General features: G+C 32.4%; 1 protein-coding gene across 1 annotated transcript in view; it reads left to right on the forward strand.

The window, feature by feature from the left end:
* LOC126890739 (beta-alanine transporter) overlaps window positions 1-17,582 on the forward strand; it is a 161,388-nt gene that overhangs the window by 51,799 nt on the left and 92,007 nt on the right. The window contains exon 3 of the mRNA XM_050659910.1: window positions 10,353-10,464. Within this exon, the coding sequence (XP_050515867.1) occupies window positions 10,353-10,464 (112 nt within the window). The remainder of the gene's footprint in view (window positions 1-10,352; window positions 10,465-17,582) is intronic.

Below are 17,582 nucleotides of genomic sequence, written 5' to 3' on the forward strand. Positions count from 1 at the left end.
TTATCGCTATCCATTTTTAATTTTTGCTTTCTTCATTTGAAGGAAATTTTCTAGAGCCGCTCCTGACTTAATTTAAATAAGCCGGTTATTCGGCGTTTTTATTTTAAATAAAAATGGATTTTCTGTTGGTTAGGTTTCAGCAATATTCTTTAAGAAATGGTTTGATATGGTCGAAATGAAAATTGTACTTACAATTTTTCTTCTCTGCACTTAAAAACCACTTTAAACTTCACTCTTATTACAAACTTGTTTTCTAATTATTGGTATAAACCAACAAAAAACACGTTTAATCGGAGCTGAAATGTATCGATACTTTTATAACGAGTTCCAGGGCCGGAGTCAAATTAATATTTTGTATACTTTTATTTTACATTATATGTTATTTGTTTATTTTACATCCTGTTTGAATGAATAAAATTTTTGTTTAGATCAAAAAAGTCGATTTAATTTACTAAATACAAAAATTTGTATCAAGCGCACAAGTGCGTCCTCCGCATTTTTAAAAGAAATTTCTTGAAAACTGCGTACAGCGCACATGTGCGTCTTGCAAAAATTCAGAAGAAAAATTATAATAATCCGTTTTAACATATGTACAAAAAACAATTGTTGAAAAAATATCGCATTTAGTTTTAAAAAACTACTGCCGCACTGGTCAGCGATATGTATTTATTTGACGCAGCGAAAGGGTTAATGCAGTCCTATAAAACTTACTTTTGAGTTTTATTGGTACCTTTCTATCACACAGTACTTACTACACTTACCCCTTCTCATTTCATCTATTTAGCCCTGGATCCCGCGTATGAAAAAAAAAACTGGATTAATAGCAAGCTAAAAATTTGTTAATGGCTTAACGGTATCTAGTCGGACAAACTTTGATGTACGGGAACACTGGAAGTTTTAATTGTGGAACAGTTTAAAAATTTGGAACGCCAGATTACGAAAATGTCACATGTATTTTGTGTGACAAAACATCCAATTGATTTGTTATCCTTTCATTAAACTCTCATGCAAAAATCAGATTGCTGTTACTAACTAACATGATTCCTCTCATTTGACATGTTCTTCGAGTTCCACTCATTAAAATGCCCAGTTGGTAATAAACACCAGTCTGATTTTTGCATGAGAGTTTAACGAAAGGTTAACACATTAATTGATGTTTTTTCGAACAAAATACATGGAACGTTTTCCTAATCTGACGTTCCAAATTTATAAACTGTTTGTCTGACTAGACATTGTTAAGCCATTAACAAATTTTCAGCTTGCTATTAATCAACTTTTTGTTCATACGCGGTATCCAGGTCTATTACTTGTATACTGAATTTGCTCTATCGAGATTCACTTTGACACTGACGTTAGTAATTTCTTTTTTGAAAAGTTCAGTTGTCAGAAGTGACTGGAAATTGCTACAAAACCAACGCACCTGCTCATATCAAATATTATTAGTAGTAAACAGACATAAAAATAACAAACCGTACGCCAATCAATAATTATTTATTTACACCATTATAATGTATTGATAACGAGATAATGAGAAAATTATTTATTGTACAAAATAAAAATATTTTGTAGAAATAAACTTCACAAAATTTTATGAGATTAGTAGACACTCCCACTATTTCTAATAATTCTTCTTTTTTTAATGAAAGATTAAGTTGATTTTAGCAGTTAATAGTGTGAGGTAGGAATTTTTGTGTTTTATGTTTCCTATTCCGAATGTGTCAAAAAAAATCTCGCGAGAGTGAATGTAGTAATATCTAGTATCTCCATGTACTTTCTCATTGCTCAGTAATATCGATCCTACATACATAAAACTATCATCTTGTGAAACTCTTGTTTATCCCAGCTAACTACTCTATGTGGATTTGTAATACCATCTTTAAAAGAATATTCTGTTTTCATTGCTCTAACTCTGATTGTTACCATCTCATACATGTCTAGCAGCACTCACATATTCAGCCGGCATTACTTTCCTACTTAGTACCAGTAGGTTTCCAGTAACTTTGGCATATCGATACATTTTTGGCAAAGTAACGTAAGTGATATTTTTGGCGAAAATCATGTTTTTCCATTAAACTAACACTATTATTGTTTAGAAGGTACTGCCAAAGTGTAGTAAGCCTAGAATTACTTTAAACATGATATATGTATACTACACTTTGTTACTACACTTTGACAGTGCCTTCAGAACAATAGTAGCGTTAGTTTAATGGAAAAACATGATTTTCAAAAATGTCACTTACGTTACTTTGTTAAAAATGTATCGATATTTTTCTCACGATTAATAAAGTACTATGTGCAAGCCTTTCATTTTCTCCAAGTTTTTCCATTAGCCGTCTTAAAATAAAAGTTGCTGTTGTGGACCTGCCTTGCATAAATTCAAAATGACTTTAATTTCTATAACCTTACACTAAATTTTGTTTTCACCATAAATATACAATAATAAAAAATGTTTACTAGAAATACAAACTAAATAAAACACTAAATACCTAATGTTTAAATTTTTTTATTCTTAATTAAAAATCTGGGAAATCAAAGGAGGGGAGGCTCTTATTGGTGCAATGGTGAAGGTAAAACCCCCTCTAAACCCCGCCTGGGACCCAGTATATTTTGATTTTAAAAGTACAACTCTAGTATATAATGCTGTCTGTAAAATAACATCATTACTTAATTAACAATTCTTTAAAATTCAGACCTAAATTAAGTATGCATACATAAATATAAGAAATTTCACAATATTATGAATCACTATAAAAACAAACTAACATTCTTGTAAATTAGCCTATACAACTACAGTAGAACCCTGATCCGTGTGTAGATTATCCGTGCTATGATTACTCAAATTGAATTTTTGAGGTTTCATCAAAATAGAGTCACTATAAATCACTCGACAGAAACTCTATATACAGAAAAGGAGACTCATAATGAAAGGTTTATTTTTTCTGTTATCTTTTTATGATAGGTACATATCATGTACAGTCGGAAAAATGAAAGAATACCCATGAACGACCACATCAATCACTTATTTTGTATTTGCTGTCGTTTTCCATAAATGACAAACGTTCGTTATAGAAAAAGACAGCAAATACAAAATAAGTGATTGATGTGATCGTTCATGGGTATTCTTTCATTTTTCCGACTGTATATACATATGTATCATATTATATAAGAAATTAATGATCAGATTATCCATGCTTTTCAATTATCCGTGCCACGTCCGGTCCCGAGGAGCACGGATAATTGAGGTTCTAAGTACTGTATAATAAAAATTTAATACAGATACCAAACAAAAAATATTTGTGAGCTAAAAAACTATCTAAATATCAAATTCAATGTTTATTTTATTTTTTATTTTTATTTATTTATTAATCATACGGGAAAACCCCATTAAAAGTGTAATTATAAAGTCAATAATAATAATAACTAGCATCAACACAAAAAAGTAGTACACATAAGAAGATACAATGCAATAATACAAGCAATCAAGCTTACTTACTCATCAATCATGTTTACTCAGTTTCTCTTTTTATTTGAGCGAAAAGGCTCCTGCTTATCAATTTTTCGCTTCTTTGTAATTTCTTTGCCTTTTTCTAAAATTATTCCATTGTTCTTTGAACTACAATGCTTCTTTTGGTGTTTTCCTTGATCACAATTATCAGCTCTAGCTTCCCTCTGACAAACTCATTAATTTGCTCCTCATGCCTTGATTTCATAATTGAAGTTTCTTCCAAACACCTTGCAGCATCATCTAAAACAGAGTTAGTATTATTCACAAGGTATTCTTCACTTATATACTTTACAGCTGCACTGGTAACAGTGAATACAAATTTTACAAACTCTACAAAACAATGTGTAAGGCTGTTGTCTCCAATAGACGCTGTAGGCTGCGTATGTCACGCTATAGGAAAATTGTTCATTTTCGTTCTTTTAATGAACTTTGAAGGAAAAAAACTATCTTACAACCGAAAAGAGTTAAAGAAAAGAGTAATTCCAAAACAAATTCAAATTAAGGAGTGAATTGTAGTGGCCACCGACTTAACCGTTGGTATCCAATAGATACCTTAGGCTGTGTACAGTGTTTATTGGAGACCACTGCCTTACACTCACTTTCATATACCTGTGTTAAAGTTACATTATGTAATATAATAGGATCCCTAAGGGATTTTACCTGAAATTGCTCATGTACCTTCACATTCTTCACATACTAGGTGGCACCTCAATCATTAATTTCTCTACAACCATTTTTCTTGTATTTTTGACAGATGCATGGTTCTTAATTCTTCATTATGTCCAGCATGTGTTTTCCAATACATAACTGACGGAAACCTGTCCTTGATCTCTCAGTTTGCAAATCAGTCTGGAGGGACAATTAATGGACTAGATTTCTCTGTCCTAATTTTAAAGTTGGGCTTATATCCTAAAGATAGACAAGTACCTATAAGTTTTAATTATTGCAAGTAACAAAGGACTTACCATATAAATGAATATAATATACTCTCCTAGCATATTATTATGTTACTTCTGATTAGGTTACACTCATAGCTTCTGTTTATTATTATGTTACACTCATAGCATGACATTGATTATACTCGTAGTATAAATCATCTTGTTTCTTTGTGTGAACTGTTGTAGACCTTACATAACTTGTCTCAATTTTCTGCATATCTTTCCACGTCTTCATATTTCCATTCTGAACAAATTTTTCAAAAACATGAAAGTATAAGACAGACAAAAAATATACAATATACATAACCACAAAAATTGAAAAGTTCATCAAAATCCATATATTATGTCTATGTCAAAATCAGATGATAACTACCCACTACCAATCACCGCAAACGTCCGTGTGGACTTTAGTAGTCTGTTGGGAATTTGGGAACACCTCTTCTACTTACGTCTATACTCTGCAAATTTGCATAAATGCGATCGCATCGCTTGAAACGAAAGTGCACAGAGTCCCGCTGCAGTTGTCGCAAGTACTTTCAGCCAGTAAAGGACCCCGCACCACTCCTTATGGAAAAGTGGTCCCGGTCAAATTTAACGAAACTTTGGTCAATGGTAGTCCTCAGTCAGTAGATTAAATAAGTCCATGGTTCCTAGGTCTGAAAAACAATTATTCTCAAGTTACAGCCTTCTGAAGTTGTTAAATTCAGGTACTCGGTTTACGTGAACTAATTTACGGTCAAGTGGATGAAAATATCTATTAATGAAAGAAAACAGACTCATTTTTTCATGCATATTTGCGTGTTGCATATGAATTCGTGCTCAAAAATAGATGCATCCTATTTTAGTCTTTAGAAAACTTCCGAAAAGTTCTCAGAAAACTGAAGAAGTGCGATAGAAAATGTGCTGCTAGAGTAACATAACAATTATTATGTTTTCATTAATGCTTCACACTTATCCAATACAGTTCCAAATTTTCTTTAAAAAACTACTTAACATTGGCGGACTTAGGGGGGATAGGGGAATTCCCCGTAACACGGTCCAGAATTAAAGAAAATTATTGAAACAATTATTACACTTAGCTTACATGCAACTTACTACGGACAGACAAATTCAACCCAATTAACTCGGCAGTTAGGAAAATAAAGGGAACTTATTGCATATGTTCTTACCTATGCCTTTTATATAGTTTGGTTTTATCTATTTTATATATTTTTGAGTTAGTGTTTTATTGGAAGTCGCTTCCCTCCCCCAAGGCAAAAGGGATCCGCCATTGCTACTGAAGTATGCTGATAGGTCGTTAGTTAACACGACATATGATGCATCTAACCGAAATCAGCAAAATTTTAACATACAAATAGTCGAAGGTGACATAAACAGGATTTTTCCATAGAAGATTGTAATTAATATTTCGCGTTTACCTACTACAATGTATGTACTTCGTTTTTTTTTTTTTCGTATTGAGATCAAGTCCATTTTCTCTACTCATATCTGATCTGGAGATGATTCTTTGCAAATCATCTACGCTATTTGCAAAAACTACTGCTTCGTCGGCATATCTAATAGATGCACTCTATTCTGCATATCTTATATGAGGCACTCTATTCTGAATAATAGAATAGAGGCACATGCAGAATAGAGGCACTCTATTGTGAGATTTCTTGTTCTGATCTAGCAGCACTTATTGTGGTTGTTCCTCTATTTTCTGAAGGCTCTTCAGTAGCAGTGGCGGAAAATTTACCTTGGAAGGGGGGGCAACTTCCAATAAAACACCAACCCCTAAATACATAAAATAGATAATACCAACCTACAAGACATAGATAATAACATGTGCAATAAGTTCCCTTAATTTTCCTAACTGTCCTTAACTGTAGTTTTCTAAAGATATGGCGGAACTACAGCTATGTTATTGGATAAGTCTGACCCATTCATGAAAACATGATAATTCTTTAGTCGCTTATTAGAAACACATTTTATATTGCACTTCTTCAGTTTTCTGATTAGTTTTCGGAGGTCTTCTGAAGACTAAAATACGATGCATCTATTTTTAACCACGAATTCATATCCAACACGCAAATATGCATGAAGAAAATGAGTCTCTCTTCTTTCAGTAGTAGATATTTTCATGCACTTGAGCGTAAATTAGTGCACTTAACGTGAACGGAGCACCTGAATTTAAGAACTTCAGAAGGCTGTGTCTCGAAAATATTAGATTTTTAGACCCAGGTGCCATGGACTTTTTTAATCTACTCACTCAGAACCATCATTGACCAAAGTTTCGTTAAATTTGACCGGGGCCACTTTTCCATAAGGAGTGTTGCGGGGTCCTTTGCCAAGTTTAAATGAAACTTTAGACAGGGAGACACTTCTTCTTCTTCTTGATGTGCCTATCCGTGACGAATGTTTGCGATCATCATGGTAATCTTCACCTTATATGCAGCAACGCGGAAAAGCTGCACAGATGTTGTGTTGAACCAGGTTCTGAGGTTTTTTAACCAGGATGTTCTTCTTCTTCCTGGACCTCGCTTTCCAAATATTTTTCCTTGCAGGATGGCTTGTATGAGGGCATATCTGGATTCATTTCGCATAATGTGTCCAAAGTATTCCAACTTTCGAGATTTGATGGTGGTTAGTATTTCTCGGTTCTTCCCCATTCTTCTAAGAACCTCCTCATTTGTGACCTCATCAGTCCATGGGATTTTAAAAATTCTCCGATATAGCCACATTTCAAATGCTTCCAACTTTCGGCACATATCCTCGTTCAAGGTCCATGATTCAACACCATAAAAAACGACAGAGAAGACGTACCATCTCAGCATTCTTACTTTTATACCAAGAGAAAGGTTGTGGCTCTTGAAAAACACCCCCATACGGTTGAAGATTGATCTAGCTTTTCCGATGCGCGCTCTTATTTCTTGGTTATTGGTTCATTCTTCATTTATTATGGTGCCGATGTAGTTGTAGTGCCTCACTCTTTCTACAGGGGTTTGGTTGATATAGAGTTGACCTTCTGTTATCTTTTTCTTGCTGACGATCATAAGCTTTGTTTTCTTTACGTTTGTATTGAGTCCATATTGCTGACTGTAATACGTGATTTTGTCCATGAGTACTTGTAGGTCTTTTAGGTTGTCCGCAAATACTATGGTGTCATCTAGTCATCTGCATACCTGATATTATTTAGCCGGTACCCGTTTAATAGAATACCTTTTTCTGTTTCGTGCAAAGCTTTGATAAATATTCTTTCAGAGTAAAGATTGAAAATTAGGGGGGACAAAATGCAGCCTTGCCTCACTCCACGCATGATTTTGACATATTCGGTGAGTTCACCGTCAACTCTGAGGTTTGCAGTCTGATTGCAGTAAAGGTTTCTAATTATTTTCAGATCTTGGTTGTTAATTCCTGCTTCTTTTAGTATTTGCATCATCTTGGCGTGTTGTACTCGATCAAGCGCCTTTTCGTAATCAACCAGACATGCGTATACGTCGCAGTTTACGTCTCTGCATCTCTGGAATAAGACTTGTATTGAAAACAAAGCCTCTCTCGTACCAACAGCATTTATGAACCCGAACTGGTTGGGCAAAATTTGACTTTCACATAACTTGTAAATTCTCGTATGGATTACCTTTAGGAACAATTTTATCAGATGACTCATCAGGCTTATCGTACGGCATTCTTCGCACTTTTTGGCTCCTGGTTTTTTTGGAAGTTCAATAAACTCAGACTTCAGCCATTCTGTTGGTATTTGTCCAAAGTTGTATATGTTGTTGAATATCTTTGTGATTATTGCTATTGATTCGTTGTCCATCAGTTTGAGTAGTTTTGCTTGTATATTATCGGGACCTGCTGCTTAGCCATCCTTTAGCTGTGTTATGGCAGAATAAATTTCCTGCTGTAATATTGTTGGTCCATCATTTACCTCTTCTTCTAGCTCAAAGGTGTTGCTACCTCTTTGGTCTTCAAACAGTTTTTCTAGATATTCTTTCCACGTTCTGATTTTACTCTGTTTATCTAAGATGATGTTTCCGTCAGAATCAGTTAGATTTCCTCCCTGTCTCCGTCTTAGTCCATCTGTGAGTTCTTTAACTTTCCTATGTACATTGTGACTATCGTACTTTGATTGTAGAATCTCAATTTCTTGGCATATCTCCATTGCTTCTTTTTCTTTCGCTTCTCTAATTTTCCTTCTTATTGATATATTGATTGTTTTGTATGTGTCGGGGTCATTTTTGGCATTTCTTCTTTCGTCCATTAGTTTCAGGATCTCATCTGTCATCCATGATTTTTTCTTGGTTAATTTATCTGCCTTTAAGTGTCTATCCTTTACATTTTGAACTATTTCGGTCATCTGTTTGATCATTTGTTCTTCGTTCGATGTGTCTCTAATTGCAGTCACTTGCTCGTTTAACGTGGCTTGGACCCTCATTTTCGTGTCAGGGTCTTTTAGCATACGTAGATCGTATGATTGTGATTTCTTTTTCTGCACTATTTTGAGTTTGACGCGAAATACTCCCACCAGTGGAACGTGGTCCATATCTAAGTCTGCTCCAGGATAAGTCTTGACAGATGTAAAGCTGTTTCGTTATCTTTTGTTTACTAAAATGTAATCTATTTGATTTCTAATAATTCTCCCGGGTTTGTCTTGAGGGGATTTCCATGTGTACAGCTTTCGAGGTGGTAACTGGAAAAATGTGTTAATGACAACGAGTTCTGAGTCTTCTGCGAATTTTTCTAGGAGGTCTCCTCTGTCATTTCTGACTCCAAGTCCATGTGCGCCGATGTACTGCGTCTTATCTCCAGCTCCAGTCTTGGCATTAAAGTCTCCCATAATGATAAGAACTTCCTGTCGTTGAATTTTCTGTATAATTCTGTTGATATTCTCATAAAACTCAATAGCTTCTTCCTCTTCTTTGTCTGCCGTGGGAGCATAAACTTGGATAATATTTATATTGACAAGGTTGGCTTGTACTTGTAGTAACATCACTCTCTCTGATATTGGCGTAAAGTTAGTAACGCATTTGGCAACTTTGGGTGATACGATAAATCCGACTCCATATTCATGTGATCCATCACTTTTTCCCGAGTAGTATACCTTGTGATTTTCCACTTGTATTTCCCCAGAATCTGGCCACCTCATTTCTGCTATTCCCATGATTTCAATATGCATTCTCTTTATCTCCTGTATTGCATTGTGGATTTTTCCTGCTTTATATAAGGTTTTGACATTCCATGTACAAATCTTGATATTTTTTCTGCACTTCAATTTATTATCTTGTGGTGAACTCAAAACTGTCCTCCCCGGAGAACCGATCGGAGGACTTACTCCGGAATTTATTTTAGTGTTGAACATTACCATGATCATTAAGGAGACACTATCTCTACATAATTATTTACTCTTGTATAAGAAGATGTTAAATGAGAAACAATGCGGAATTAAAGTAGATGGCAGATTTTTAAGTCTTGCCAATGACCATTTCCAATATCATGTGTCACCAATTTTTAGGGGAGTTCTGATTGGAGGATTCTGTATCTCAGTCGCCGGTGCTATTTTGTGATGTGCGGTATATCTTCATGGGTCGGTAATTGTACGTTGGCTACAATTTACTAGCACTCTCTCACTAATACTGCTGTACTGCGTAGATCTGGTAGAGCAATATTGCTCAAAGTAGGGAGCCATCTCACTGGTGTCGACTTTATTGTTCCAGTGATTATTCTCATGGTTTGATTAAGTAGGACATCAATTTTGCTTACATGTGCACCATTTAGCCAATGCCGATGCACAATATTCTGCCATTAAAAAAACAAAGCTAAAGCAGAGGCTACATAAGAATCTTATTTAAAGAATATATAAAAAATATATAAAGATATATTAAAAACAATTTTTACAAGGTTATCTACAATGTGTTTTATTTTAGCCAATACTCAGATAATTTGGAAAATTGTTATATAAAGAACCACACTCAAAGTATACCGTGTGAAGATGGTTGGAAATACAAAGACGAAATTAAAAACTCTGTTGTATCTGAGGTAAGATTATGAAATCTAGGATTTTTCAAATTATATGGATTTAGCAAACTATTCAATTTTTTTATAGATAACTAGCTGACCCGGTGAACTTCGTTGCACCTTAGATAATGTGTCATAATTAGATAATGTGTCATAATTTTAATTCTAGATCAATTGGTCGAACGCAATTGCTAGAGATCAATAACTCAAAATCAACTGCTCGAAAATGAATTGCTCGATATAAAAATTGATCGAAATACAAATTGCTCGAATAAAAAAGAAAATTATATGTCCAAATATTTATTCACAATAATGTAAAATTTGTAGGTATATAGGAGAGGTACATTTAATAGGACAAATTATGTGATATTCCACGTATATAATCACAGATATTAATTTGTGGTTCATAATATGTAATTGTTTATTAAATGCAATAACCTATCAACACTATCTCTATATCTTCTATGACCATTTTGAGGTTGTTTGCCACTTATGGATACTCGTTCTCAGAGGCATCTTTCAGTGCATCACAGTTTTTCGATTTCTTTCTAACGCATTAAGTTGGAAGTGACAGAAAAAATGGTACGTCCGTGATCACAGTTTGTTATAACATTTATTCTAATTGTTGATATATGGCGCTATAATCGAACAAAAAATGATTTAGGAATTATATATACGACTATAATCTGTACAATTTATAAGACTATACAAATCAAAGAAAATACCATTTTATAAATGCAATAAACACAATTGATTTGTTATTATACCAAATTGCAAATTAAAGGGTTAAACTGCAATACCCTTTTCATATTTGGCTGATTACGATTCTGACAATTGTCACAATTAACTTAAATGTCAGATTATAATAAATGTTATAAATGTGTATTACCACGGACTTACCTTTTTTGCGGTTACTTGTGACATACTGAAAAATGCCTCTGAGAAGGACCACACTGTTCAATTTTTAGTTCATTTAAACTTTGTTCTTGTTGTAGAGCGGAAATAAATTTCTGCCGTTATTTTTCTTATATTTCCAAAGCTCAAACATATTTAAGATTTATAATAAAGATGTTTTCCACCTACCTCTACCGAAAGTAAACTTTTCCGGACCTGATTTTAGGAAGCAAAGTTGTACTTTTCCTCCCTAGGGAGGAAAAGTAAAAGTGACGTCATGGTATTTCATTCATGAAATATAACTTATTGACGCCCTGTACAATATCTATTTTCTATTACGTAAGTATCTATTCATTTTAACGTTTATTTAAAAACACCCTGTATTTTGTAGAATGGTAAAAAACAGTAAATTGTTATTCTGATTTAACAATATTTACATTAATAATTTGACTTATATTTGACAGTTGACAGTTATATTGTACCTACTTGTTAGTTTTAGTTCTAATAAATTTTGTTGGTTAGTTACATAAATAAATTAAGTAAAAATGAAAAAATTACTTGTTATTTGAGGAAGGTGGAAAAACCATACGTATAACATGGGAGTAAAGTGATATTTCCTACCTTGAATGATTACTGCCCTCCGCTACGCGTCGGGCAGTAAACTTCATTCTCGGGAGGAAAAGTAGCACTTTCCTCCCTTGTTATACAAATAGCTATTTCAGCATAAATTAATATACGATTATATACGTGGAATATCATATAATTTGTTCTATTGTACTATTGTGAATAAATATTTTAGATATACAATTTTCTTTTTTATTCGAGCAATTGACTTTGAGTAAATGTGGCCTTTCGGCAGTTGCTTTTCTCTGTAATAATTGTATAAACTCTAAAAACCGTAGCTGTTCTACAAAATATTTTGTAGAAAATTTTTTTGATTAACAATAGCCTTTGATTTTATGCTTCTGTATTTTGGTAAAATTTTAAAAGCATTAAAAGCAGTAAACTGACGGACGGACCTATTGAGAGCGAAGTGTTCTTGCGCTAGTTTTTTGGGGAAAAATTAATATTGTAGCAGAGATACACGCCGTCGCCAAAATTTTGATTATTATACCAGAGATGCGCCTCCATCAAAAGCATCTGCCAAAATTTTGATTATTATACCAGAGACATGGTCCTTAGGCCAAATTTTGAAATATTTTTTGTACATTAAAAATAGTAATCGAAAAATTAAAAACTTCATCATTTCACGGATGTTAGTACAATTTTCGCTCGTTCTTCTCGTGTGCTTAATGTCGTCTCTCGTGCTCTCGTGTTGTCCTACGGGCTCGTTTTGTTATCTCGGAAACTAATTGAGCTAGAGAGACGATTTATATATCGTTGGATAGCGACTTCAGCAGGGAGTCTTAACTGCCAAAGTACATAAAAATCGGTCAAGTAGTTTCGGAGGAGTATGGCAACAAACACTGAGAAAGAGAATTTTATATATATATATATATATATATATATATATATATATATATATATATATATATATATATATATATATATATATATATATATATATATATATATATAGATGTTAAATATTTAAATGGCTATTAAAAAATAACGGTTGAAGATAAAAAAGTAAAAATTTAGGATTGTATGTATATTTTGGTTGTACATCGTATAAAATTAAGAAAAAAAAATTTGGCCAAAAAAATTTTAAAAAATTTCGGGGGGGCAAGCCCTCTTTTCACTTAGGTAGACCGTACCACTTCAGAAACCATCCCGGGTTTATGCACAACAACTTTGATTAAGGTCATCATACGATCAAATGCATAGTTTGCGAGTCTATATGGAACATACATACATACAAACATTCATTTTTATTTATATAGAAGAGGTTATATTTAGATGGTTATTAAAAATTAACGGTTGGAGATAAAAAAGTGAAAATTTAGGATTGTATGTATATTTTGGTTCTACATCGTATAAAATTAAGAAAAAAAATTTGGTCAAAAAAATTTAAAAAAATTTCGGGGGGCAAGCCCCCTTTTCACTTAGGTAGACCGTACCACTTCAGAAACCATCCCGGGTTTATGCACAACAACTTTGATTAAGGTCATCATACGATCAAATGCATAGTTTGCGAGTCTATACGGAACATACATACATACAAACATTCATTTTTATTTATATAGAAGATTAAGAACTTCCTTTGTTTATTATGATAGGGGAGCCCAAGCGGGGATTTTTGCAATTACTCAAGCGCGTCAGATTATCATATGGGGAGAAACTTTGTACCCTGTAAATGTACCTCTGCCATATTATATTGCAGGGGTGGCCAAACTGCGACTCGCGAGCCACATGCGGCTCTTTGAGGAATTTCTTGTGGCTCTCGATATATGTACCCGAGATCCTTTTCAATTGTGTGTTATTATTTAAAAAAATTATTATCGTACCATATGTGTTTCAGAATGTCTTTTAAATTACTGACAACAAATATGAAAGACCAAATGCAACTTTGTAACAAATCCCATTTCCATACAAACTAAGAGTGATATGACAAATCGAAAACTGCGCGAAAGAATATTATGAGTGGCGCGACATAAAAGTCAGTAATCAACCCACTCCAGACCGATTTGTATATTTAGTCATTTTACTCGAAATATTTGTTGCAATATTAAACTAGAAAAACTTAACGAGTAAATAAAAAAGCCAGAAGGAATATTGACCGAAGTCCAAAATTTATTTCAAGACTTAAAATATTTTAAATCGTCTCTTCATTTTTTTCTGAATTCATTTGAAAGAAACATGGAGAATTAAAATTAATAGAAACGCAAGAAGATCCAGCTCGAAAATAAAACTATAAGTCGAAGCCGATTACCGAATTTTGGAAATTTGTACCAAAATCGAAGTACATACATACTCTAAATTAAAAAGGATGCATGTCGAATTATTTCCACAGAAACAACGTACTTTTATGGACCATTTAATTCCATTTTAAAATTCGTGAAATCCTAACACATATCAGTATTAACTAACCAACATCTAAAAGAATTACTGAGAAGTACTACCACAAATTATTCACCAAATTTTAAAGAATTACCGAAAGAAGGAAAACAAATGTTGGACAGGAAAAGAAACGAAAACATTAGAAACATGCTAAGACAGGGACCAATAGAGAAAATATTGAAAAAACAAACCTGAATTGGTTTGGAAATATAACTAGAATGAACGAGAACAGACTAGTAAAGAATATGACAGATGTCAAGAGACAGAGGCGAAAAGAAGAAGGAGGTGGATGGAACAAATCCAGGAAATCGGAACCAAGAGACGGAAAACTCTTATTACCCCAGGTTGTGGGTGAAAAAACGTGATATAATTCAGGAATTTTTGAAACCTATCAGGTGTTGTAAAGGACGATGCCAGGAATAACTTCTACTAAAATGTAACCAAATAGTCCTGTCGCCAGGGGGGTACAACGGCCTCCTTAATTCAGACGGACTTACCCAAGTTTTTTTTATATATTTTGACCCGTAGAATACGAATTTTTTGGGTAACAGTTGATCCGGATGTCGATAAGATTGTTATAGACAAAGAACTTGAGGAATTACATAACAGCGATTTCTCGCAAAACAAAACATCTTTTTGTATTTTTTGGGTCATTTTAAGCAAAAAATATTCCTATAAGTTTTTCCTATAAAATCATAGAAAACATCACTCACATACTAGGTGTTTATAGCTTTGTTTAACAATAAAATAATAAATTTTTAGCAATGCAAATAATCAAAACCGATATAATTTGACTTAAACTTTCAAATACGGTAAGCAGAATTGCTACTTTATTTTTTAATCAAAAGTTATTAGGGTTCAAAAATTACAATTTTTCGATTTTTTGAAAGTTCAACCGCGGTTATCTCGAAAACTATGCATTCTACGAAAAAACTTGTAGGAATATTTTTTGCTTAAAATGACCCAAAAAATACAAAAAGATGTTTTGTTTTGCGAGAAATCGCTGTTATGTAATTCCTCAAGTTCTTTTTCTATAACAATCTTATCGACATCCGGATCAACTGTTACCCAAAAAATTCGTATTCTGCGGGTCAAAATATATAAAAAAAAACTTGGGTAAGTCCATCTGAATTAAGGAGGCCGTTGTACCCCCCCTGGCGACAGGACTAAAAAATATTGTGCGCTTTTTTTATATTGCGATTTTCATTTGTTAAATTTGCAATTTTTAAAGATTTTTAATTTTGCAGCTTAGGATATAGATTTTACACCGAGAGAAAAATTCTTGACATAAAGAAAGTTTATTAATATTTAAGAAAGATCGACTTGGCATATTGCCTAAGAAATATATCTTTGTATGTAAGATATAATTTTCTACAATATTTCAAATAAATTCTACTATAGCCAAAGAAATATATCTTAAACATGATTGAACTATCACTTTCTGGCAAACTTCAAACCAATTTATCAGAAAGAAATTAGACTTGATGTTAATTAATTTTATTAGTTATAAAAATATATTTTCTACACATAACAAAACTATTCTTTCTGAGCAATAATATTTCTTAGTAAGGAATATTATTATTTTACTATTAATAATTAATGTATTTAATGTTAAGAAATATATTTCGCAGAGATAAACGTATATTTAGAGTTAAGTTAATATTTCTTGAAAATAAAGTGATATTACATACGGCAAAATAAATCATTGTGTTAAGGTAAAATCATTATTTATTACTAAAACAAGATATAAAACGTTATTATTACATACAAATATTGTCTCCACTCTTAAACCACTGGCTTCTACACAACAATAAAAGGATGGAGAGGCAAATCCAACTTCCTCAAATTTTTCTTCTTTTGTTAATAGCACTTTGTATATCAGCAATTCACTAAAACAAAATCGTTATGTAGAAAGAGTAAACTTACTTTAATAAATTTTTTTTTATAAAGACATAGATATTTATTTTAACAAATTTAGGAAATAAAAAAAAAACAAATACACGGCCCCACATAAGAACTATTAATACTAATAATAATCAATCATATTTAGTTCAAACATGGCATTATTTAACCACACATCTTTGTTTATTTTTTCTTTTTGTTAATGAAGTATTAATTATTTATCTGTATAATGTTAAGTCACACAATAAACATTGTTTAGCTAAAACAAGAGGGAAAATACAAACAATGTAAAACATTGAAGCAGACATAATAATATTTATGTAATTTTCTTAATTTTTATAATCTAAAAGAGACAGTATACCTAATCATTAAGAAATTTTATTACGGGAAAGTATTATTAGTTTACATCTAAGTCATTTAATACATATTAACTAATTCACGGTTTTCGGCAATAACATTTCTTAACCATAAACATATATTTCTTTTAGACTAACTGATTTCTTTATCTCAAATAAATTAACAGAAAACATCCTCAGCGTTGCACCCGCTATGTTTAATATAGCGTTGTATTGTATATTTTTATAGAAGACGATACATTCAAGAAACCTATTATAGTTGATACATATAAGTATACACATTTTTAAAAAGGTACTTACATGTATGAAGTTCTACCATTTTTGGAAGGCCCCTCAGTTGGTTAATAACTCCTTTCTTAATATTGTTCTGAAGCTATATATTATATCATTCTGTCCCAGCTTTAAATTGTGGCATATTTCCCAGTTAGAATAATAAGCTCCTTTATTTCAGAGTCGTCCATCATTATACCTAGAAAGCATATAAAGATACTATTATATTTCTTTTTTAACCATTCGGATACGCAACAATATTATTATTACATCTTAAATTACTCAATTTACTTTTATTTAATACCTATATATGTACGTACCTTCAAAATATCCGTTAATTTTTAAAGAACACCAATAAATCAAAAATCCATCTATATGAACATGAACATATCACGCCATCTTGACAAACACTGACGACTAAATCATAAATAGTTAATCTGCGCAATTCTTTTGTGGAAGAAAATCTCTTTGCAAGTAACATTTCGCCATTAATGACAAAGTTTTTATTTTATAACCACAGTTACTACAGAGGGTATTTCTGAAGAATTATTTCTTGTGGTTTAAAATATTTATTTGACTGAAAGAAAATTTCTTGTTCACAAATATAAATATGGATTAACTTAACATTATATTTCTTATACTACAAAATATTTGTATTTTTCAATTTAAGAAATAAAAACTTTAGGATAAGAAAATTAAATGTAACCATTAATGCAT

The sequence above is a fragment of the Diabrotica virgifera genome, chromosome 8, assembly GCF_917563875.1.
Source record: "Diabrotica virgifera virgifera chromosome 8, PGI_DIABVI_V3a".
Classification (NCBI taxonomy): Eukaryota; Metazoa; Arthropoda; class Insecta; order Coleoptera; family Chrysomelidae; genus Diabrotica; species Diabrotica virgifera.